The sequence below is a fragment of the Carettochelys insculpta genome, chromosome 3, assembly GCF_033958435.1.
Source record: "Carettochelys insculpta isolate YL-2023 chromosome 3, ASM3395843v1, whole genome shotgun sequence".
Taxonomy (NCBI): Eukaryota; Metazoa; Chordata; order Testudines; family Carettochelyidae; genus Carettochelys; species Carettochelys insculpta.
Window position 1 is genome coordinate 81,041,783 of NC_134139.1, and position 26,316 is coordinate 81,068,098.

A 26,316-nucleotide genomic window follows, 5' to 3' on the forward strand; every position below is an offset into this window, starting at 1 on the left:
ACCTTTCATTCTTTATTCAGTGAAAATTAATGACTTGACTTGAAGTGAAGTTTGTCTGAGTGAGGCCTGGAGGGCTGAGTGTGATATGATCTGACAAAGAGCTCTGTGTGGCTTGAAAGCTTCTCGCTTTCACCACATACAAGTTGTTCCAGTAAAAGCTACTACAGTTTAAATCTCTCTCAATCCGGCACCCTTAAGACCTGACTGGTGCCGGACCAGAGAATTTGCTGAACCACAGGAGATCAATATTGTCTAGTACGTTACAAACACTTCCACTGCTTACTGGGCTTTTAGAAGACATTTAGGGATAAATTACAGCTAAATAACAGCACAGAACACTGAGAGCCAGGACTGTAAAAATCTTTATTGGATCACGGGAAACTGGACTGCACCCATGGTGAGTGGTTGTCCTGCTAACTAAAATCATGCTGGATTACAGATGTTGCCAGATAAGAGCATGCTGGACTAGAGAGATTCAACTGCTATTGAGGACTCACAATTTAAAAGAAAATAAATGCAAAAAACAACCTTGATAAAAATTAGGTGAAGTACTTTTAATTTGTGTGAAAAATGAGAACACAAAAATATTTCATATAAAATCAAAGTACTGGCTTTCAGTAGAGCATACATTTGTTTCTACAGCTGCAGACTAGCTCATATTTTACTGTATTTTAAGCTACTTCAATAGCACCTTTTATAGCCAGACCAAAAATATGAAAATAATTCACAATGTTTATTTACTCAAGATTCAGTCTTGGAGGAACTCTTGGTTCCAGACAATGGATTTCAGGTTCATAACTTCTCTGTACAGACCGCATCCTTTCTATAGATTATCTTCTCCGTTCAAATAGCTTCAACTACAAACTCACTGGCTACCTGCCCAGGCCGCCAAAACGAAAGTCCCTTTCTGGACTGAGCTGGAGCTCTGTGACCTCCTCAGATTCTGGCAGGACAAGGAGGCCCTCTGGGAGATGACAGGCAAGAGGCAGAATGCCCCTGCCTTTGCCTGGCTGGACACTGGCTTGTCTGCCCTGGGACACCCCACCCAGAGCAGGTCTGCTTCAAAGTGAAGGAGCTCAGGCAGACATACATCCATGCCAGGAACATGGCTGGCTGTTCAGGGGCCAGACCTTCCCCCTTTTATTGGGAGCTCCACAGCCTCCTCAGGCCCAAGGACACTTCTTCCCCATCACGGTCCTGGAAACTGCCACGGATCAGCTGGACCCTGAGGCAGAACATCAGCCAGGACCCTCCGGCCAGACCACCCTCCTGAAGATGGCTTTGCGACCGGGTGCTTGCGAACAGGAGGGAGTTTTGAGACGCTGTCCTGGAGGAGGAGCAGGAAGGAGCAAACTAAAGCACCTTTGGGTAAGTGGCTGCTTGTGTTGGGGGTTCTGGGCTTGTGTGTGTTTGTTTGTTTGGAGTTTGGAGTGCTGAGCTGAGTGTTTGTTTGAAAGGCTGTATGCTCAGGCAGGCAGTTGGAAGCTGTGAGTCTTGATTAGGTTTGAATTGAAACACCGTGTGCTGATTGGCTGAGCTGTAGGCAGAGGGAGGAGCTATCAGGGAGGCCGAGCACTTAAACCCCGCTAGTAAGCGACCAGAGAGCTTTGCGACCGGGTGCTTGCGAACAGAGTGAGTGCTAACAGGAGGGAGTTTTGAGAGGGGAGTTAGAGGGGGAGCTTGGAGGGAGCCAGTGACTTCTATTGCCCTTAAACTTAAATCCTTTATAACAACCTCTATCTGAAACATTTAATTAAACCCTATATGTAATTAGAGTAGGAAATGGAGGCAGAAGCCCAGCAGCAGAGTGGGGGCTATCCTGTTTATTGTGTCGAGTGCAATATGTATGACTACCTACCCTGTGGGCAGGTGGCATATGTGTGCGCTCGATGCAAGGAGCTCCTGGCCCTCAGAGACCGAGTGCATGCTTTGGAGGCCAGGGTGGATGAACTGGAGGAGCTAAGGAAGGCAGAGGTGTTTGTTGATGAGACTTTCCGGGACATAGTAGGGCTGTCCCACCTCCAATCTGTCAGTCCTGATGCTGTTACAGAGGATGAAAGGCTCAGGGAAGGAGAGCAGTCAATGGGAGCAGAGGGAAACCATCCCATAGTTGGGACCCTCCTTCCAGAGGGTGCTATGGTATCCTCTCGCGCCGAGGATACTTCTCCGGGGGAGGGAGCACCAGCTGTTAGGAAGAAGCAGGTTTTAGTAGTGGGGGATTCGATCATTAGAAATATAGATAGTTGGGTTTGTGATGACCGGGAGAACCGTATGGTGACTTGCCTGCCTGGTGCGAAGGTTGCAGATCTCTCGAGGCATCTAGACAGACTTATGGGTAGTTCTGGGAAGGAGCTGGTGGTCGTGGTACATGTCGGTACCAATGACATAGGGAAGGGTAGAAGAGATGTTCTGGGGGCCAAATTTAGGTTACTAGGAAAGAGACTGAAATCCAGAACATCTATGGTGGCATTCTCTGAAATGCTTCCAGTTCCACGCGCAGGGCCAGATAGACAGGCAGAACTTCAGAGTCTCAATGCGTGGATAAGATGATGGTGTAGGGAAGAGGGGTTTAGATTTGTTAGGAACTGGGGACACTTTTGGGGTAGGGGGAGCCTATACAGGAATGATGGGCTCCACCTAAATCAAGGTGGATCCAGACTGCTGGCATTAAACATTAAAAAGGTCGTAGAGCACTTTTTAAACTAAGAGGTGGGGGAAAGCCGATTGGTGCGGGGGAGCACGTGGATTGGACGGAGACTTCTCTTACATGAGGCTCCATAGATAGGGATTCCCTAGAAGTTAGTCAGATAGGGAACGTGGGAAATAATATATGGGCAAGATCAGATGTGAAACAATCGCATATAAAAAAATCCAAGGCGTCTGTGAAAGGCAGACATATAAATAGTGATAGTTTTTTAAAGTGCTTTTACACAAATGCTAGGAGTCTGTCTAATACGATGGGTGAACTGGAGTACCTCTTATCAAAGGAGGAAGTTGACATAATAGGCATCACAGAAACATGGTGGAATGAGGACAATCAGTGGGACACTATCATACCGGGATATAAATTATATCGGAAAGACAGAACAGGTCGTGCGGGTGGCGGAGTGGTACTATATGTGAAGGATAATATAGAATCAAATGAAGCAAAAATCCTAAAGGAATCAAAATGTTCCATAGAATCATTTTGGATAACAATTCATTCCTCTATTATGAATATGGCATTAGGAATATATTACCGACCACATAACCAGGACAGTGATAGTGATGCTGAAATGTTAAGGGAGATTAAAGAGGCTATCACAAAAAAAACCACAGTAATAATAGGAGATTTCAATTATCCCCATATTGATTGGGTACATGTCACCTCAGGACGGGATTCAGAGATTACATTTCTTGATGCCTTAAATGACTGTTTCTTGGAGCAGCTAGTACAGGAACCCACAAGGGGAGAGTCAATTCTCGATCTAGTCCTGACTGGAACGCAGCATCTGGTCCAAGAGGTAACTGTTACTGGACCGCTTGGAAATAGTGACCACAATATAATAACTTTTAATATTCCTGTGTTGGGAAGAAGACCGCAGTGGTCAAACACTCTGGCATTTAATTTCAAAAAGGGGAATTACACTAAAATGAGGAAGCTAGTTAAACAGAAACTAAAAGGTAGAGTAACTAAACTAAAATCCCTGGAAGCTGCATGGAAACTGTTTAAAGACACCATACTAGAGGCCCAACTTAAATGTATACCCCAAATAAAAAAACACAGTAAGAGACCTAACAAAGAACCACCATGGCTTAACAGCCATGTTAAAAAGGCAGTGAGAGAAAAGGGCAGCTTTTAAAAAGTGGAAGTCAAATTCCAGTGAAGAAAATAGGAAGGGACATAAACACTCCCAAATTAAGTGTCATAATGTAGTAAGAAAAGCCAAAAAAGATTTTGAGGAACAGCTAGCCAAAAATTCAAAAAATGATAGTAAAATGTTTTTTAAATACATTAGAAGCAGGAAGCCCGCTAAAAAAGCAGTGAGGCCCTTGGATGATAAATAAATAAAAGGAGCAATCAAGGAAGACAGTGCCATTGCTGAGCGATTAAACGATTTCTTTGCTTCAGTCTTCATGGCTGAGGATGTTACAGAGGTTCCTAAATCTGAGCCAGCCTTTTTAGGTGACAAATCTGAGGAACTCTCCCAGATTGAAGTGACATTAGAGGAGGTTTTGGAGTTAATTGATAAGCTGAATAGTAACAAGTCTCCAGGCCCAGACGGTATTCACCCAAGGGTTCTGAAAGAACTCAAATGTGAAATTGCGGAGTTATTAACAGTGGTTTGTAACCTATCCTTTAAATCCGCTTCCGTACCCAATGACTGGAAGACGGCCAATATAACGCCAATATTTAAAAAAGGCTCCAGAGGAGACCCTGGCAATTATAGACCGATAAGTCTAACATCGGTACCAGGCAAATTAGTAGAAACAATAGTAAAGAATAAAATTGCAAGGCACGTAGAAGAGCGTGAATTGTTGGGCAAAAGTCAGCATGGTTTCTGCAGAGGGAAGGCGTGTCTAACTAATCTATTAGAATTCTTTGAAGGGGTTAATAAACATGCGGACAAGGGGCACCCAGTGGACATAATATACCTAGATTTCCAGAAAGCCTTTGACACGGTCCCACACCAAAGGCTTTTATGTAAATTAGGCAGTCATGGGATAGGAGGAAAGATCCTTTCATGGATCAGGAATTGGTTAAAAGACAGAAAACAAAGGGTTGGAATAAATGGTAAATTTTCACAATGGAGGGGGGTAACTAGTGGTGTTCCCCAGGGGTCAGTCCTGGGACCGATCCTGTTCAACTTGTTCATCAATGATCTAGAAAATGAGGTAAGCAGTGAGGTGGCAAAGTTTGCAGATGACACCAAGTTGTTCAGGACAGTCAAAACCAAAAGGGATTGTGAAGAACTACAAAAAGATCTCAGCAAACTGAGTGATTGGGCAGCAAAATGGCAAATGAAATTTAATGTGGGTAAGTGTAAGGTAATGCACATTGGAAAAAATAACCCAAATTACACGTACTACATGATGGGGTCAAATTTAGCTACGACAGATCAGGAAAGGGATCTTGGAGTTATAGTGGATAGTTCTCTGAAGACATCCACGCAGTGTGCAGCGGCAGTTAGTAAAGCAAATAGGATGTTAGGAATTATTAAGAAAGGGATAGATAATAAGACAAAAGATATCATACTTCCCCTATATAAAACTATGGTACACCCACATCTTGAATACTGCGTGCAGATGTGGTCTCCTCGCCTCAAAAAAGATATATTGGCATTAGACAAGGTTCAGAAAAGGGCGACTAAGATGATTAGGGGTTTGGAACGGGTCCCATATGGGGAGAGGTTAGAGAGACTGGGACTTTTCAGTCTGGAAAAGAGGCGATTGAGGGGCGATATGATAGAGGTGTATAAAATCATGAATGGTGTGGAGAAAGTGAATATAGAAAAATTATTTACCTTTTCCCATCATACAAGAACTAGGGGACACCAAATAAAATTGATGGGTAGTAGGTTCAAAACTAATAAAAGGAAATTTTTCTTCACACAGTGCACAGTCAACCTGTGGAACTCCTTGACGGAGGAGGCTGTGAAGGCCAGGATTCTATTAGGGTTTAAAAAAGAGCTCGATAAATTTTTGCAGGTTAGGTCCATAAATGGCTATTAGCCAGGGGTAAAGTATGGTGCCCTAGCCTTCAGTACAAGGGCAGGAGATGGATGGCAGGAAATAAATCACTTGATCATTGTCTTCTGTTCTCCTTCTCTGGGGCACCTGGCATTGGCCACTGTCGGCAGAGGGGATACTGGGCTGGATGGACCTTTGGTCTGACCCAGTATGACCATTCTTATGTTCTTAGAATCACCCTCCAATGACTCAAGAGATGAGCCATTGGTCATTGCCATTCCTGCATGGTCATCCACTGAGGTGACATCCAGTAGGGTGTCCCCAGACCTTGGTGAGGGACTGTCCAGTAAGTACCTGGAGCGCTGCACACCCTGGGGCATGGGGAGGTGGTGCCGACCCCAGCTGGAAGCAGACCAGCCACATGGCCACTGGACCCAGTCCAGACACACCTCAGAAGGGTGTGCTTCGCGCCCCGCAGAAAAGGCTGCATGCAACACTCAGCACCCACTCCTGCAGGCAGTAGTGTGAGCTGCATGCGCAGAGAAAGGGTGGGGAGGACCTGGATTGCACCTGGGGACTCCTTAGTGCCTGGGATCCCCCAGGGCCACTGGGCCATCAGATTGGCGACAGGGGGCCTGTTGACCACAGGGGGTTGGGGGGCACAACCCTTGGGGCAGTGGTGTGGGACTGACATACCATCTCTCTCTTCCCTTCCATCCCTACACCTGCACCAGCCAAGGGGAGGGTGTGCCCCATCCACTCTGTGAAGTGAGGGAGCCACCAGACACGGAGGAAAGGGCTGGAGCACCCCTACCACCAGCGCCCCAGTGGGCCCACACCAGGAGGCCTTGGAGGCATGCCACTGAGGATGCCTACACAACTGCCATCTGCTGCCAGACTCAGGTGGACGATTGGCAGCTGCAGCTGGAGGAGGAAGACCTGGTATGGTGGTGCGAGGCCTGCGCTGAACTGATGGGCAATTTGAGGGACACGACAGGCATACTCTGGGGGCGTTTTGTCCAGCCTTCTCCCAACCCCAACTGCCCCTGACCCCCACAGCCCTTCTTTCTCTGCCCACCATGGCTGGGCCCATCAAACTCCTCCCATCCTATACCTCCCTGTAGTCCTGGCCCTATCCCAGCCCTGCCAGGGACCCCAAACCCAGGATGGGAGGGGATCAAGAGGCAGATGTGGTTTGCAGCCCTCTATTGCCTCCCTGGAATAATGTTCCCCTGTCCCCAGCACCCTCTTCAGGTTGAGATGCACCCCTAGCCCCAGCCCTTCCTCAGGTTCTGGAGCTGGCAACAGACAGGCTTTCAGCTGACAGAGGCAGATGTACACGACCTGTTTAATGCTGGTGGCAGCCTCTGCCTGCAGGGAGATCGCGTGTGGCTATTCTAATGAGCCCCAGCATTATACTAATGAGCAGCCATTTGCAATTGCGAGACTGCTAATTAGCATGAAGCTGCCAGGAGATCAGGTCAAAGTAGACCTAGCCAGAGAGGTGCTGAGGAAAGCGTGGTTGGCTTCCCACTCCATTATACAGCTTCTATGCATAGTCTGCATTCTCAGCTAGCTCTCCACCAATGTGAATGGGTGCAAAGTGAGAAGAAAGAAGACAGGAAAGGATAGGGAAAAAAGATGTTTGTTCTACGCCTTCACTACAAAGAAATTGCAAACACCGGGGATGTCAGCAACACCCTGAAAATCTCAATTACTGGGAGAGACGTCCCCCGGCAGCGGCTAGCCCTCTGGATCCTTGTTGGAGCCCTAGCAGCACGCAAGCTAGGACATGGTACTGCCTGGCAACACGGTCAGCACCGAAAGGCAGGCACATCTTTTTTTTGGGTTGGGGGCTACCCACGTGATGTGGCTGAGCATGGTAAAGACCCTTCCTGCTTTGCACCTGTGAGGGAGGGAGGGGAGTTTGCACACAAATGTAAACCACTGAGAAGAAGTTTCTCGGTCTTTTATGCATGCATGACCCCTACAACAGCCTTGCTGCCACTTGGTGCAGTGGGGAGCACCGGGCGCTAGGCAGTGCAGGAAAAGATACCAAATGTAGAGGCAGAACCATGAACTCCATGCTGGGGCTATTTGTAATGAGTAGATGCTCTCACCGTCTTAATAGGAAAGAAAGAAAGTTCACATTTCTCAGTCTTCCATACAAACAAGACCCCACAGACACAGGCTTCCTGATCCTGATTTGAAACTCACAGTCTTCCTGTTACCTAATTCCTGTGCACCTGGAAAGCAGTGGTCAGAGCCGAGCACTGAGGGGTATTGTGGGTTACATAGGGAACACCTCCGGAGGCTAATAAATTTGATTTTAAGACATGGTGCTTCCACACTGGCCTCGGTTTGAACTTTTAAATTCGAACTTGCCCTACCCCCAGCAGGTGTACCAATGATATTATGATAATGATTTTAGTGCTCCCTAAATTGAGTTAATGGTATTTACAGTGAGGACAGTCACAGGGTAGTATCAAGCTAACGGCTTCAAATGAGAATTTATCTTGTAGTGTAGATGACTGTCACGGAATCCAAAACATATGTTGCAGATTCTACAACCTCGAGGTTTTATGGACTCTAGTCACAGGTGAGTCCATTTCAGCAAGGTTCACATCTCAAGTCAGCAGCAGAAGCATGTTAATAGGGTTGTCAAAGTAAGGATTCAAATACCCTACAGTGGCTTTAACAAAAAAAGCAACCTAACCATTCCTAACTCATTTAAGGGCAGTCCAAGAAAATTACAGCATGGAGAATCTCAGTGGGCCCCCTACAAATCCTCTTTTTCCTGTCACATGAGGCCTTGCACCTGGGTGTATATCTTGCTTCTGCTGTGATCCTATGTTAACAACATGCTGCCTCCCTGTCTGTCTTTCAACTGTCGGGCTGCCTGGCCTTCCCTCTCCAACCAGTCCCCAGGATGTTACTCTTGCTCTTTTCCTACTGGGCACACAATGCTATATATTTGCTTGCCCATTCCCTCCAGTTCAGCTGTGGTGGAGAGAAGGTACCTAGTTATGAGCCAGCAAGTTCACCATGGTGGTATCAGAGTGGGAAAAGATATTGTTGAACTGAAATTATTCCACCATTTACCAAAACATATTTACTTGGTCTTAGATACAGAGTTTTGAGACATCTGGCTTCCATTAGCCAGGAACAACTGAGCAACTTCAGATCCTGCATGACTGCAACATTATTGACTTCAGGAGAGCAGCTTTTCTTCTCCATTCACAAACACTTATCCAGGCCCCACTTCACCTGGTTTCTCAAACACGGCAGCCTCCTCGCAAATTCAATCTTGCCTGTCTTCTATTTGATCTAATTGCTGCTGGAGAAGTAATTTTCCTGGCTTATTGTTCCAGCCATGTCTTTCCTGTCTTTCCACCCTCCCTTGGCTCCCCCTTCTCCATCATATCAAACACAAACTACTCCTACTCACGTTGAAGGTCCTGCACAATCTATTCGTTGTCTGTACTCGCACCATTATTCGGGGCAAGTGCAGGAAATTAAATATGTGCATTTGGAGGGGCACTTCTGGTGGAGGGGCACACAGTTTGGTGTCCTCACCAGTTACTGGGGGTGGTGGTTCTGCTCGACCCCCAATTCCTTGTGCACATCCTGCCCCTATTTCCACTCTTCAATGGTGCCAGCTTTCATTTTCCCATCTAATAAGTATTCAAACATTTCTGAGTTTTCTTCCATGATGCCCCTCATGCATTAACACAGCTCCCCATCTTCAAACATTGACAAAACCCCACGAGCTGCTGCCAAACCTCTCCTTAACATTCTGGTCTGTAATGATGCGTACGAAAAAATTAACAACAGCTGGTAGATTGTGGCTATGTTGTGACCACCGCTTTTCAAGCTCAATAGCAATGCCTCATGGATTCCTTGTGCTCCCCAACCTGTTTATTGTGTTCATCTATTCTCTTGTCCTACACTTGTAAACTTCTTGGGGCAAGGAAAGTCTTTGCTTTGTTTGCACAGCACTTAACACAGTGGAACCTTGATCAGTGTGTGGCCTCCCTAGATGCCACTGCATTACTATTAGTATGACGAATAAGTGCAACTCGCTTATTCCATCAACTGGGGTTGGCTTGTTGTGCAAGCATCCACCCTCTTAGTGTGTCTAAGGTGACATTATGGTCCACCTGATCATCTTCTTTGCTGTAACCCATCCATTCCTTTCTCACAAAGTTGTCTTCCCCAGGTCCCCATCTTTGATCCTTTGCATATGTCCAAACCAGCTACATTACCACTCCTTGATTGTGTGAGCCACACCACAGGCTTGGACCTTTATCACAATGCTTTCATTTCAAAATCTTTACTAAGTGTAACCTACATACTCAGAAAACTCCTTATTTTCCTTTTTCAGAACCACGTTGAGGTAATTTAACATTTTGCCATTAAGATCTCTATTAAACCACAATTTTAAAGAACTTAGCACGTCTGAGTCTATTCTTCCTTCTTTGACTCCTTTTTGCTTCCAACCAGCTATGTATCTTGTGTCGCCTTTCTCTCCTTGCTTTTCCAATCTCCTACCCCAACTCATTTTCAAATAACTTGTAATTTTCCACCTAAGTCTCTTGAAGCTGTTGCAGAGCCAAGGCCTGGAGTCCATTCCATGTATTCAGTAATTTTGATTGATGCATTTTTATGTATGTTCTTTGTGTAAGGTTTTCCTTATTGCTTTTCCAAATTGTTTAAATGACAGCGTGCCAGTATTTTATGGCTCTAGTCATTTGGTGCTAGCCAGTGCTTATTAAGCCCAGCTCACAGGGAGCCTTGGGGAAACAAATCAACCCATTGGGTACATTCTGCCTCAGGGAACAAAATTCCTTGTCACTTCCCAGCACATAGGGGGAACATCTGCTGCCATTCCTTTTATGGGATGCAGTCTGCTCCCCTCTGCATGCTGGTCCCACTGAGGACTGGAGCTTGAAGTCAGGAGGCCTGTTCTTGTTCCAAAATCCATGGGATATTAGGTGCAGAAGAGCTTGGTGAAATTGCAGTTGCTCATGTGGAAAGCTCAGATAGGAAAGGATGACAAATCTTCTCCTTCACTACCAAGGAAACTAAACGTCAATAAGCATATTCTTTACTGATGTATATAACTTTTGCAACTCAAGCTACTGAGCATGGGACAGTGGAGCAATGCAGTGATATTCCGACTAACTACTGGGAAAAAAATGCAGAAGTCTAAATTGCTAAATATTTTTCAGATTTCCCTTGAAATTGCTTTTCCTCTCTTTTGCAGAAAAAGCTTTCCATATGAAAATGCCAGTTTGAGATACATCTGAATTACCTCATACAGTCTCCACACTGTGGACTTGGCTCACCTGGTTGATCCTTAAATTTATTTTTGTGAAATATTTCCAGACAGTATCTTTCTCGCTCAGAGGCTACAGCAACTGCATATTTTAAGACTTCTTTCAGTGCTATTCTGTGACCTTATTTTGAAGGGATTTCTGGCAATTTTCCTATGTGAAAGTCATCGGAAGAAGAGGACAAATCTGTCTTTCAGGGGAGACAGAACTGAAGTCCTGGACACAGGCAGTCTTCATAGATACCTTTGCAAATTTATCAAGAGTTAGGCATGATTAACTTTGGTGTCTGGGCCACATTCCAAACTAGCTAACTCAATTCTAGTTAGATAAATTTCCCTCAGAAATGGAAACAAGCAGAGTGCTGTACTTCCTTTCCGGCACACTAATGTATGGCATTACTCATTCACTAGAACGCCTATGATCTACTTCAAAGGGCTCTGAGTGGATAAAGAGCACAGCGATGCAAACAACTGAGCTGCACAGCTTGTTATTAGATATGAGGAAACCCCAGAAGAGAAGAGCCCAGGGAGCAATCTTTCGTTGTCTGTGGAGACGCAGCAAGACTAAGCAATACTAACAGCTCCCTATCACGTTGAAGCACTGTCTACACAGCTCCTTTTAGAGCACTAGGGTGAGCGCTTGTAGTCTGAGTGCGTAGACCTGGGCCAGGAGGCTCTCTCCTGTTCACTTCTCAGCGTGTGAGGCACACACCTAGAGTCACGCTCCTTGTTTATATAGGCCAAGCTGTATAGCAGGCCAGTTCTCATCACCACATCCATAGACGGGGGCTTGGCTGGGGTGGGCTGGCCACCACAGGGTGACAAGAAGTTTCCATAAGCTTCATTTGGCGCTGGAGGTCCTAACTCTAACCCTCAATCCTAAACCTAAAACCTCACTCGAAATCTAAATCCTAATTCCACCCTATTGCTGACCTCAGTGCCTCATCACTGTAGTCAAAGCAACTCTGCTCTCCTGCCACAGGCCTCTGAGGTCACTGCCTCATCCTTGTAGCCAGCGGCTATCTAGTCACAATTTGCTTCACAGTAATCAAGCTTTTTTGGGTTTTAACCCAAATCAGTCAGGTTCTGTCCACTGATACCTAGAATATTCCATGAAAGACAGACAGCTAGAGAAATCTCATCAAGTGAAATGTTCATCCTTTCTTTGCAAGGCCAGTTATACCCTAAGAGGGTTGGTCCAGTAAGGGATCCTCTGGCCTCATCACCATATTCCAAATGTGGCCACACCCTCCTGCTGACGTGATGTCTGGACAGGTTTCATAGCCATAGTCTGTGAGTATATGAAGTCAGAATGATATTCCTGTCTTATAGGGCCTAAAACTGGAGTCACTCTTGATTTATACTACTGCGTGCACAAGAAAACGAGGCACATCTCATTCAAAGAATATCTGTCTTGACACAGCCCTTAACAGGTTTAGAAATCTAGTTCTGCTCACTCTGCATTCTCCTGGGATAGAAATAAATAATCCATTGCTCTCAGCCCCACCTCCAAAGAGTCCAAAAAGCCCGTCTATCTAGGGTAAGTGATTTTGATTGGAATCTGTTTAAAATATTTATCTTGGACTTGGTAGAAGTCAGGAATGCTTTAATCCAGGATAAACACTGAGTTAATCCTGCCCTGCAGTTCAAACAGTGGGGTGATAAAGATTAGAAAAAGAAGAGGTATTAATAGTCTGGTATCTTTTTTGTGTTTTTTTCTACCCTGTTCCTTTTATCTCTGAGCTTTCTGAAATTTCATCCAGAGTGTTTTGGGTTTGTTGGTGTCATGGAGTTTTCATAGCTTCATTTATCTTTTATCTGATTTTGCACTATAAAAAACCTTTATTAAAACAAATTGAATATGATGTTATTCATAACTTTGTTTTTCATTGTTTCCTTCATTTAGTAAGGAAAACAGTCCTTTTAAAAATTAATTCCCCTTTTCCTCATTTCAAAAGCTCCTTCTATTGTTCTTAACTGTGCTAGCTATTGATTTTGGCTTACTCCCCTGGGCTTCCCTTACCTTTTTCCACAATTCTTAACTTCTCATTTATATTAGCTACTATCAGTTTCCTCTTTCTGCATTTGATTTGATGTACAAATTTTTATATTTTAAGCTAACTTCTTCATAAAACAAGATTGGTTTTTAAACCATCTTAGCCTTCTTCCTCAATTGTGGGCTTTTGGGGCAGCTAGTAAGGTGTTCTGAGATGATTACTGATCATTCACATTCTTCTGGATGAAATCTTCCAGCTGATTTAGCTCATAATTGTTTTCAGCTTTCTGAAATTGGCCCTATTAAGGCACAAACAACATACATTACTGGCCTGGATTTTATTCTGTTTGCACATTATAAAATGATGGCTGCTTGTACCTAAGTACCATTAATTTTTAGTTCTGTGGCCAATTTTTCTTTGCGTCTTACAACAAGAGCTTATAAAGAATTCGCTTGTGCAATACTTTTGAGTTCAGAATGTGTCAGCCATTATCTTTAGAAATTCTAAAGATGTCTTAATACTGGCAACAGGAGACCACCAGTGTAGGTTACTCATGTTGAAGTGCCCCCAGGCTCATGTGGAATTTTCCCCACATGTCACAGAGCACAAGGAAATTATCATTCTGGTCCCCTGTGTGTTTTAGCGATCTGTAGCAGTTACCATTAAGTAACTTTTTACCCTTTACTTTTGTTGTTAGTTTAACCTTCTCCTTACTGTTGTGATCAGACAGTACCTAGGATGTTGGTTCCCTTTTCACTGAATGGCAGGTCATCAAAATTATAGAGGTCCCTCTCCAGAAGGCAGACCTATTTTCTATAAAACCAGCACCTGTTATCCTACACCACTACTCAGACATCAATTCACTTCCAGAACCTGTTGCCTTGTTTCTTCCTCTGCTTAATGGACAGGAATGATCTTAGAGAAGATAGTTTGGACAGTCTTATTCAGCACACTCCCACATACCTTGACATCATCTACCATAAGCAAAATACATCACAACACTGTCATTTGTGCCAATATGAAGCACCATCATCTTCAGAAGCCTATCCAATATTAGAGTGACATACCACTTCTTTGCCTTTTAGGAGGCAGCACACCATTCTGATGTTTGGGGATATGTCTACACCACAGAGTTATTCCAGAGTTATTACTTCAAAATAAGATATTCTGGAACAGTGCATCCACACACAATAGGGCCCATTTTGGATTAGATCCTCTAGAATCACCGCTTCCAGGGGCTCTAATCCAAAATACTACATCTACACAGCAGCTTTATTTTGGAAAAAGCTATTTTGAAACAGCTTATTTTGAAATAGCCCTTATTCCAAAATATCTATTTTAGGATAGGCACTATTCCTTGTAGAGTGAGGTATACCAAATTTGAAATAAGCTGTCTGATATTTTGAAATTATTATTATTTCAGGATAGTGGCCATTATTCTAAAATAACTTTGCTGTGTAGTAAACATATCCTGTTTGTCTCGTAGACTGTTGTTTTGATTTTTCTGATATTGGCTGTATCTCACAGTACAGGATTTCTACAGAGCAGATATGGGGTCTGGGTGAAGATCTGGCCAATTCTATAGCTATAGTCATTGCATGAGTTGCTAGTGGCTATAAAACACAGCAGTCTTTCCTTGAAAATCCAGAGCAACACTCAGCTGCAGAAATTCAGCCAGGGAGTTGTGGGACATGGTAGACACTGGGGATATAGTATCAACATGGAGTCACAGGACCTCTACATGGATGGTGCTGGACATTTAGATTCACCGTAAATAGCATCCACAAGGAGACTATTGTGCAGATTTCCTTCCCAGTAGCCCTCTCAGTGGTTTGAGCATTGGCCTGCTAAACCCAGGGTTGTGAGTTCAATCCCTGGGCGGCAGCGGGGGGAGAGGGATCTAGGGTAAACAGTTTAAAAAAAGGGATGGTGCTTGGTCCTGACAGAAGGGCAGGGGACTGGACTAGATGATCTTCCAAGGTCCATTCCAGCTCTATGAGATGTGTATCTCCATATAAAAAGAAGAAAGAGGGTGGCTGGGCCCCATAGTCAATGGAGATGGGGAAGCTGACTGGACAAAGTAAGAACTGATTCACAGCTAAGATAAACCTGAATTAGAACCTTTTTCAGCTATTTTGGAAAAAACACTTTTGATTCCAGTGCACCTTTGTACTTCCAGGCTCCATGTAAGAGTGGAAGCGGAAGTGCCAAAAGATTACCAGAAAGAATCCGCACAGTACTGTCAACTTTACTGCGGAAAAACAAGAAATCTGTTTCATAAAAATGAAACTCTTTTGGTAGGATTTTCAGGCAGTGTTTGTAGATTTAAGTGGTTTGTAAAAGTTGCTTGTCAACCGTCCAAACATTACAAATCAAACAAGTATCCAGTTATTTGATTACCACTCCAAACCAAAACCCTCAGTTTTTTGAGTTTTACGCACATAACTAAAGCTACATGTGGAAACTGCCCCATTCAATTAGCATTCTAACAGTAATGCAAAAGAAGAAAAAACATTTTCCTATAACATTAAAGTACATCATAGTACTTGCTGAGAGAGAAAAAGAATGCATTTGTCCTATGTGGTTGATAATTGATTCCATTCATATTTCTCAGTATTCCAAATTCTGAATACATTCTTGAAATGTAACGGCCACAGTTGGATTAAATGCAAAAATATATTACAAGGTTAAGACAGATTTTAAATTCAAAGAAATCGAAATTATGATTTGCAAAGCCACAAGAAATAATAGTACAAACAAATGGGTCTGACAATATAAATATAAATAGCTGGATTTTAATTATTTGGGGAGAATGACTTTGGATTATCTTAAACTTTATGAATCTATCAAGCAATATGTCTAAAGGGACCATCAGATAATCTTTTCTGAGCTCCTGCATAACAGAGGCCACAGAATTTTACTCAGTTACCACTGTATTAATTCCAGTAACTTCTGTTTAACTGAAGCCTACTTTCCAGAGATTTAGCCAGTCCTGGCCTGAAGACGTCAAAAAATGGAGAACATACTACTTCCCTTATGTAGCTGGGTGGTTTCTTCAGTCAGCAGGCCTGCTGATTTGGGGCGAGCTCCAGTCCTTCTATCAGTCTATGGAGGACTGGTTTAGGCTGTCAGCAAGTCTAATGGTCTGGGCCTCTGACTCCAGCCTTTCTGTGAATTCACTGTCTCCCTTTCCTCTGCAAAAGGTCTTAGTGGGACTGTTTTCCTGAAGCCAGGAGGATAGTTCTGGGATGATTAGAGGGACCCGAATCCTCCTCCTCCACAGTCCCAGCTCAAAGCCCTCAAAGTGAAGCATCATGAATTGCATCGAGTTCATCTGGTTCAAGTGTTCATCTTCCCCTGTGCCACTTCCTACCATGCTGCACAGAGTTTGCAGCGTGCTTACAGTCATCTTAGAGCCTTTACTTCCAACACCTCCCTTTCCTCCACAGTCTAGGGCTGACATTGGTGGTCTTCTTGAGCCATTGCTCAGAGTTCACCACTCTTGGGGAGCACGGGAGGGCAGGGAAACTCACAGTCATGTCCAGGGGACAGCAACCTGCAGCTCTGGAGCTGCATGTGACTCTTTACAGACTCATTTGCTGCTCCAGGTGCTGCTGGCTCCTCTTGCAGATCCGTGTCTTCCCACCACTGAAATAATGGAACTAAATTTAATTGGTTTAATGGCTGGCAGGGTGGCAGGAGGGATCCAGATGTTAGACCAATTAAATTTAGTTTTGTTATTTCAGTGGTGACAGAGCAGGGAGCTGCCCATGCTGCTGGTGGGGGAAGTGAGCAGGAGAGCTCCCCACCCCACATCTCCAGCTTTTAGCTGTCTCGGGGCCCCACACACTGCTGTCCACTCCCGCAGTTGATCGAGCAGGCCAGTGCCCTCGTCTGACCCACACAATGTCCAGTCTTGTGAAAGTCTCTGACATCCTGAGGTCGGTGGCCTATGAAATGTGCGCTGGGGCTTCAGCCGGTGGTAAATGCAGGGTAGGCATGGCACGGCTGAGTGCACATGTGTGGGGATTCAAGCTTGCAAAATGCACTGTGTGTGGCTGAGGCCTTAGGCCCCTACAGTGGGGAGCCCCACTCTGGGGGAGCAAGAGCTGGGTTGGGGGGCCCTCCCTAATCCCATCCCCCCACAAGTGAGCAGGGCAAGTCCCCTGCCTTTTCATAAGCACTTGCAAGAGTAGCCTCAGCTGTGCAAAATGTGTAGAAAAACTGCAGAAGGCATCTGAGTCACCAGTAACAGCAACGAAGGGTCCTGTGGCACCTTATAGGCTAACAGAAAAGTTTTGAGCATGAGCTTTCGTGAGCACAGACTCACTTCATCAGGACCAGCATCTGATGAAGTGAGTCTGTGCTCACGAAAGCTCGTGCTCAAAACTTTTCTGTTAGTCCATATGGTGCCACAGGACCCTTCGTTGCTGTTACAGATCCAAACTAACATGGCTACCCCTCCGATACTGAGTCACCAGGGCACTGTGTGAAATAAGGGGCTTGCAAACATGTGCCTGCTAGTGCCCCTGCTGGTGCAGCGCAGCCCCGCTGAGAAGGAGGAAGAGGAGGGGGAGGAGGTGGGGGAGCAGTGAGGCGGAGGTGGAGGTTGCAGAGGAGCAGCGGTAGCGAGTGCAGCTGGAGGAGCTTGTGGGCTGAGGCAGGGTAAGCCTGGGGATGGGGTGCAGGTTTAGGGCTGAGAGGGGCTAAGCTTGGGGATGTGGGGAGGCATTGTGGGATGGGGGATGAAGCTTGGGGATGGGGAATGGATTTGGGGGCTGAGGAAGGTAAAGGCTGAAGATGCGGGGAGGGTTTGGGGTTGAGGGATAGAACCTGGGAATGGCAGGGAGGGTGCAGGAGGTTTGATGTGAATATTTCTCCTTCCTGCTTAAAAGCCTATCCCCAGGTGCCGTGTTTACCTTGTTCTCATTAGTTCTCCAGTCGAGGGGTGAAAGTAACTTTCTAACTGGTACAAATCATTGCATGTGCGCTGGTCTTAAAATACAGGTTACAAAAAGTACGGTTTGAAGATATTTGTTAAGGACTGTCTCGTATTCACGTGCATTGTGGCTCTTGAAGTACTTAGGTTGTAACTGAATTTGAAATGGCTTGTCTCGCTATTTTGGTTGCAGACCTCTGGTCATGTCTGTTGAGTAGAAGCTTCCTCTCATGTTTTGGTGCTCTTCCAGGAAATTGCCTCTTTTGCTCCTTCCAGGCTGCTGAAGCTTCCTTTAACCTGGTCTTCTGCCATAAGCATGCTCAGCAGTGCCTGAGGGGCAGGGCCTCCTTGCACCAGTTTTGCTACAGCCCTTTCATTGTCCCTGCCTTAGTGTGAGGTTTGCAAATCGTGTAACACCTTGGTAGTTTGTCCCAGTATGACCCACACTAAGACATAATATTTAAAGTTTATGCTAACGTAGTCTTTACATTTATTTTTCGCAGATTCTTTTTTAAACGAACACTGCCTGCTGTTTGAGCATGCAATCACAGATTGCAACATCTGTGGATTCTTCCACTTAACTTTTGGTGTAGGCATTGATTCTGCCATGTGATCCAGGCAGTTGGATTTTGGCCCCCGGGAATAAAGCTCTTTGCTACTAAAAGTCCTAAGAGTATACGTGAATTAATCAGATTCCATGGTGATTATACACTATTGAAGGGTGCTCTTCATTTCAGATGTGTATTTCATATGGAAATTAATTGGGATTTCCATAAAGAAAGCTTGAATGGTCAGGTCTTTGAGGCAGAGACCATGAGCCAACTTCTGTTCTCTTACACTGGTGTAAATCCAGAATAGCTCAACAGTGGTCAGTGGAGTTACTCCAGATTTAGCTGTTGTAAACTAAAACCAAAATTGGCCTAATATGTTACCTCAGTGTTGTCAGACCCACATGAGATCACATACTCATTCTACTAGACTGTGATTAGATGTGACTAGATTGTGACTAAACCTTCAGTGCTCTGCAAGAGTTGGAGGAGGACATTAATTTGTATCCCTCATGAATCCTCAGGCACAGGAGGATTGGTCACATGCCCAGTCCTTGTGGGCCTTGAGTGCTAGGACTGCTTTTCAGGTAAGCACTGACAGTAGCGCTCACCTCCCATAGGCAGGAGAAGGTGAAGGTAGGGGCCTGTGTAAGGTGAGCTGAGCTGGCAAATGGGAGGATTGCAAGTTGCTCCTACTCAGAAAGTGCAGCAGGGGCCACTTTGGCCTGTGATCTCCATACAGTCTACAGGTATGGAGCCTGACAAGGTCCAACCAGAAACCCTCGACTGGGGCTGTTCATTTCAGTACCCTCCCCACATACCCATTTCAGACAATGCCTGAAAAGCCATAATCTTGCCTCCTATTTAGATATATAAGATTGTAATATGCTCATTGAGTGTCTCAGGGCTCCCTTTCAGTCAATGGATGTTTTGCTACTGCTGTAGTTTTGTGAGCATGTGAATTTTCAGAATCTTTAGTTGAGCAAAAATGGAAGCAGCATTCTTTGTCGTAAAAGAGAAGACAGAGGAAGATGCTTTGCAAGACAAGAGGAAAAAGTGTAGAGATCTGACAAGGATTTTCCTTTGCTGAAGGGGATGAGAGAAACAAGGATATAACTTAGAAAAGGATGAACTTGAAAGCAAGGAGACAGTTGATGTAAAAAATTTCAAGGAAATCGTCCTGAACGTATGGGATAAATTACCAAGAGCATAAATATGTTCAACAGAGAACTGGTTGAGTTTGAAAAAGATGATAGGGACACAGGAAAAATAACACAGAAATGAGACCCATCTTTGCTGATTCTTTTCCATGGCCTTTTACAGTCACCTACTTTGCAGATGCCTTTGTATCCATCACCTACTGTAGACGACCACATAATTGAACCCATCTATTTGACAAATGATTTCTAAACAAACTTGAGCTGAGGAAAAAACACCACAAGCTTACATTTTTGTTACTGCAACAGCAAAGCCAACAGGAGTGAGGAATCTGGTAGAATGACTGTATTGCCTTGTCTAGGAATTTAATTCCTTTGCCCAAAGCTGGTGAGAAAGAACACATCTCTTTGGGCGAAAGTTCTCATCTGCACATCGTCATTTACATGAAATGTCAAATTGTCATTCATGTCAAATTTTGCTCTTAGTGACTCCTATTCTTTAGTGACTAATTACAGTAAACACTGTTTTATCTGGCACTTGGATAACTGGCATGTCCTATTAACTGGCTGTTGCTTTTGTTTTTTAATTTCTCAGAAATAGACCAGCTGATGTGTGTTATTGTTTTGTTTTTCAATTTTAAATAACATTTTAAAACAAAACAAAAACAAAAACAAAAAACACCACCTCCTCCATTCTCCACAGTAGTTGTTAATGAAATAATATCTTGGGCCCAAACTACCACTGAGTTAGGTAAGACTTAGGGATAAACAATATTTTATGTTTTTCTGCGTGCTTTGCTAGCTCTGAAGCAGTGGTTATCCCAACCAGTTTCTTCTTCTAGAAGTGCTGACTCAGTGGATCGTGTTAGGGTACCTCTGCAGTACCATTTTGTGTTCAACAACAACTATATAAACAACTTAAAGACTCTTCTAGAAAGTTGTTCAAACAGTTGAGAAAAAGAGCAATGATAATCAAGCTTCTTTTGTTACCCACAAGCCTAGAGTAAGATTAAAATGGAAATACTGGTTGAACATCTCCGGTCTGGCAGTCTCTCCTCTGGGAACATCTGTGTCCTGGCATGATTTTGGTAACCTGGATGTCCACTTGTCCTGGGTGTGGCCAAGTCTCTTGTGGTCCCATAAAGTTTGTTCATAAGCACTCAGTGTTCTATGCTCCTATTTATCTCTAATTTACACCTAAATGCCTTCTAAGAGCCCAGTAAGGAGTGGAAGCGTTGGTAATGCTGCTAGATAATATTGACCTCTGTGATTTGGCAAGTTTTCTCATTTAGCACAAGTCAAGTCCTGAGGGTGCTGGATTAGAGATGTTCAACCTGTAATACAATAGAGGTAAAGTTATAAAATTAAACAAAAGGAAAATTTTAGGTGAATACAAAAAGAAATAATCCTTGTGAAGATTTATTCTATAGTGCCATAGACTTCCAAGGAAGAGGCAGAAGCCACGTAACTTTGGTTATATTAAACTGCATTGCCAAAGCACTGGAAGATGGTTAATAGGGAGCAATCCTGCACTCGGAAGGGTATAGATATTTTAGATCTTTCCCAGATGTAATATATCTAAATCTATATTAAGTAGCACACTGTATACTATAGACTGGTAATGAATGATATATTTTGCCTTATGATATATTTTGAATGGAAAAAAATCTACACAGAATTAATTTTTGAAATATGGACTGCTCTATGTCTCCTAATATCCATAAGCACAATATGTTCTTCAAATGTTACGCTCATGTCCTCAGCTTGGATAGAGAAATTCAATATATTTCTGTCTTCATATGTTACTGGCTTTCCTTTTGTTTTAAGGTCAGTCAGGCCTATACACAGAGGAGATGGTAGTAAGAAGGGAGCTAAGATAACAGATTATTTACCGTATTTAACTTTAATTCCCCACTGCCGTACACTAGATGGCATTGCCAGCCAGCCTTAGAGGGATTTCAGTGTCACTGCTTAAGTAAAGCTTGTGGTTATCAGCATCTTCTAGTGCCACAAGAAATAAGTAATTGTCAGAACACTTTTTGACCCCCAGAGGACAGAGCAGCAGATCAAAGGACTTCCCCTGGAGTTGTGTTCTTGTCACCCAACTCCTGCAAGCCTGGTGAGAGGAGTAACAAGTGTAACATTAACACTTAATTCCTCCAAATATTAGTGTTCTTCTGTCTAAACCACAAGACAAGACAAACCCTGAGTTTTGTGATTGAAAGGCATTCTAAACAATGCATGCTGTTGAATGTGAATTTTTATTACCAATGGGGAATGATATATATACCAGAGTTGCTTGTCTACAGAAATGTAGAATAATGTACAAATCTTTTTTTTGGGGGGGTGGGGTGGGGGGGGGTCCATAGCAAAACATTCCGTGAACTCTCATTTCTAATGTTATGTGAACAATTTTGCAAAAACATATTTGGTAATTTTCATCTTCATCTTTTTCCCATTAGAGAAATTTGTCCTTAATCAAAATATCTTAGCAAATGATTTTGATCAGCAAGTCATTCAAGTTGCAAAGATAATAAAAACTTGGATATCGGGCATGCATATAGTGAGTATATTGAGTTAACCAGCATGCTGCAGCTTCTGTACCTGTGCTGCAGGAGGGAAGTGGTGAAGAGAATGTGACATGATTGACAGTACCCCTCTCCCAGGGGTGCCTCCCACCCCAGTGAGGACAGCAAGAGGAGAGGAGAGACCTTGCATGTGACCAGCTGCCTGCTGCCTGACAGGGCTTCTTGGGTGAGTGTCCTGCACAAGGTTGACCTTAGGGAAAATGGGACACAATTTGCATTTTAGTGTCGCAGGTCCCTGTGGTAATGGTGCCCCTGTTGCCCCTGGTCCCGCACAGGGGCCCTATGCTCTCCTCTCCCCTTGCACTTTGCCCCCTTTGCCCCCAATGCCTATGCCTCTCTCCTGTGACCCAACCCTGGCACTCCTGCCCCTTGCACCTCCCTCCTGTGCCCCTAGCCCCTGCACTCTGCCCCTTTACTCCGACACCTTGCATCTCCTGCACCCCTAGCTCCTGCACCACCCCTTACAACCACATGGGAAAACTGACCCTCCTAGATGCACAAAGCTGTTAGCATTGCTAATCGCTCCTACACCGGACTGCTGCTCCTTCACCTCAAGCAGCCCAAGGGTGCACAAAGAAAGGGAGGAGAACACAGCTGGTGATGCTTTAGCACAGCTCAGGTGGGGAAGGGACCTGAGCGTAGGGAATCCCGGCACTGAGTATTGGTGGGAGGGGGTGATGGACTGTTTTCAATCTATGTTTATGTTAATTTACAAGGTAGGTGTGTGGGGGCTTGAAATCATTTTGGGTTCCACCAAAAATTATACAAACTTGCTGCTTCTGAATGCCCCATGAGGTGCTGCCTACGGCCTGTGGGCGTGACAATGTTTTGCAGCTGCTGTGGCTCCACATTGTGCATCATGTGGGATCGAGAAGGGCAACCAGAGGACAGGAAGGCATGTGTCCACTGCATCCCTTTGATGTCCCGTGGGGGAGGCAGTGGCAGACTGCCTTGTGAGACTTGGCCATAGACAGGAGTTTCTGAAAGCCCACATTGCAGCTTGCCTGACCCCTTGGCTATAGGGAGTATCTGCCCTCCTGGTGCTCTCCCCAGAGTGCTTCTGGGGGCTCTGGGTCCAGGGCAGAATCTCTGCAGTGTGTACATGCTCTTTTGGAATCTTTCCACCTTATTGTGATTCTTCCCCATAGTGTTGGCTTGCTATTTCGGTTTAGCTGTTCCAGGAGTTATTACATTGGTTTTAGTTATTTCAGAATCATTTCCTAGTGTAGACATGCCTTTTGACTTAGTTAATTCACTCCCAATGAGTGATGTCAGCTATGTCGGTAGGAGAAACTCTCCACCAACATAGCACTGTACACACTGATGCTCATGTCACTGTAACTTTTGTCACTCAGGAAGCTGGCATAGTCACATCTTTGAGTGACATAAGTTATCCCAACATCAGTGGCAGTGTTGAGTCATAGTCTCTGACTCTTATGGACAAGTGAGCCCCGTCTCTTCCTTTCTTTCTGCAGTTTGAAAGCAAAGCATCTCAATTATATGACCCTCCATGATTCCAAAGTAGCAAGTGATGATATTAAAGCTGAAACCAAGGGGGCTTGCCAATTTGAGACTAAACGATGTTGAAAATTATATAACAACAAAATTGTTTCACTGAGTGAGTCTTCAAGTGAATGCTATTGGTGGTAGGAGCAAAATAGCAGCCCAGACTTCATAAATATCAACTGTAATGAAAAGTACTTCTAGTAAACATTATTCCAAGAAATCTTATAACATCCATTTTTGGGAAGGAGTGATTATATATAAGCAGAAAGAAGGCCAATGAAATAAATTCTCATGAAAACTTTGGGAAAGTACACATTTCATGTGTGACACTTTCCCATTCTAGAATTTTTGGAAGGATAATGAGTCTGAACATTCTAGTAAGTTTTGCATTCTCTTCTGTTCAGAAACCCACATGTCTCCTCACCAAGATTCATGAGATTAATGAAATACAGTTTGAGCTAAAGAAACATTCAGCTAGTTGTTATGTCCACTGGGCAGATGTTGGAAAAAAGTTCTTAAGTCAACTATAGTTGAAGCATAGAAATGACCATCCTTCTGAATGCAATATAATTTAACTATTGGTCACAAATGTATTACACATGTTCGCAAAGGGAAGTAATGCAAAAATTTGAGAAGCTGTTTGTCCCTCCTCCCTGTGCAGTTTGAGTTATTCTTCAAGTGCTCTTGATTTTGAGACTGAACACAAATTGGATCCAGTGTTTGATTCTCCAAGAATGTCACGACGCAGTCTACGCTTGGTCACTACAGGATATAATGTAATAGATGATGCCCAAAATGACAATGTACATAGCAATTCTTATACTGGAAACATGTCTTTGACAGACCAGTCATCCAGAACAGGAAAGCAGCGGAAAAATATGAGTAAGCAGTCTGTCACTATGAAACATACTCCAAGAAAAAATGCGTCCAGCTCTTCTATTTTTAGCCAAAGCTGTTTCAATAGCCATGCCAGTGAAACATCTGTGGTATCTACTATATTGGATGAATCTTTGATTCAGGAGCAAACAGAAGTTGACCATTTTTGGGGGCTGGATGATGATGAATGCGACTTTAAAGGTGGGGACACAACATTGATTCAGGGAAATGGTGATATAGCAACAGCTGAAACACAGACTACCATGATCAATGGCTATACCTGCAGTGACTGCAGCATGCTTTCTGAACGCAAGGAGTTCCTCACAGCGTGCTCTGCTTCTCACATGCCATCTTCAAGAGTTTACTCTAGGGATAGAAGCCAAAAATATAACTCCAGAAACACCTCTTTCTACATGAATAAGATTCTGCGATTGGTCGAATACACTGCAACATCTTTTGCATCCCTGTTAGTGCAACTATTTCAAACGGTTTTGCTGACCTTGGGTTGTGAACTTAAAGCTCACTCGAATTACTGTGGAAGTTTGAATGTAAAAGACTTTCTCAAAGAGGGTGGTCATCTTGGTATAAATGGGAAATCCTTATGGAAGGCAGCTTCTGGAGTATTCTGGTGGCTTGGAACTGGATGGTATCAACTTGTTACCCTGATTTCTCTGTTGAATGTGTTTGTTCTTACAAGATGCCTTCCAAAGATTTGCAAGTTGTTACTGTTTCTCATCCCACTGCTCTTTTTGCTAGGTACTGGGGCTTTGAAGGTTTCCTTTCATTACTGCCTATATTTAGCTGGTCAAGCCTACAACGGCAAACACAAAAACTAGATGAGACTGTGCAGATTCTTAAACCATGTCCTGATTCCTCTTACTATGTTCAGCCTCCACAGGATGCCGTACAGTTCTTTAATTCTAGTCGTGTGAGTGAACTGGAAAAGCAAGTGGCCTTCATGTCTGACAGATGTCATCACAATGATGAAGATTATGGCAAAGTGATACTACAACTGAAGAAGCTTCAGGATCAGGTTGTCCAGATGAATGACAAAAGTGAGATGCTGACACTAATTAAAAATGTAATGGGCCAACATATTAAGGAAACGAAATCTGAGGAAATGGAACATTCAATGACTGATTTTCTGGCTTTACACCAAGAACATGAATTGCGCATTCTAGCACTAGAAGATCTTATTGGAAAACTTTCTGCAAAATCTGAGGTACTGAAAGACACTTTCCTTCTTGCCTACATATAATTCACAGTATAGCCTACAAAATAAATGGAGTAAATTTCAGTCAGCTACTGATATGTTGCTTAGTAAACTTCCCAGCATTGATCTGGCACCACTCCAGCTATCAAGTTTAAGTCTGCACTTCCTGAACTTTCATTAAAATTGCCTCCTTTTCTTTTTGAGAGGCTGAAGACAGAAGTTTGTCCGCAGGTACAGAAAGCTAAAGTTGTTTAAAGTTTTCATGCTTAACATCACTACCAAAAAAAGCATTTTAAAAACCCCTCTTTTCTTTTAATAGCAGCCTTCAGCTTCCTGAAGGGGAGCTCTAAAAAGGAGGGTGAGAAATTGTTCTCAGTGGTGTCAGATGGCAGAACAAGGAGTAATGGTCAGAAGTTGAAGAGGGAAAGGTGTAGGTTAGATACTAGGAAAAACTACTTCACCAGGCAGGTGGTGAAGCATTGGAATG

General features: G+C 43.9%; 1 protein-coding gene across 1 annotated transcript in view; it reads left to right on the forward strand.

Annotated features, from left to right (window-relative positions):
• The window catches only part of LOC142010679 (SUN domain-containing protein 1-like), a 92,366-nt gene extending 66,492 nt beyond the window's left edge, over positions 1–25,874 (forward strand). Inside the window, 3 exon segments of the mRNA XM_074989105.1 lie at positions 24,402–25,003; positions 25,136–25,375; positions 25,378–25,874. Coding sequence (XP_074845206.1) covers positions 24,402–25,003; positions 25,136–25,375; positions 25,378–25,874 — 1,339 coding nt within the window.
• Positions 25,875–26,316: the final 442 nt, after the last annotated feature.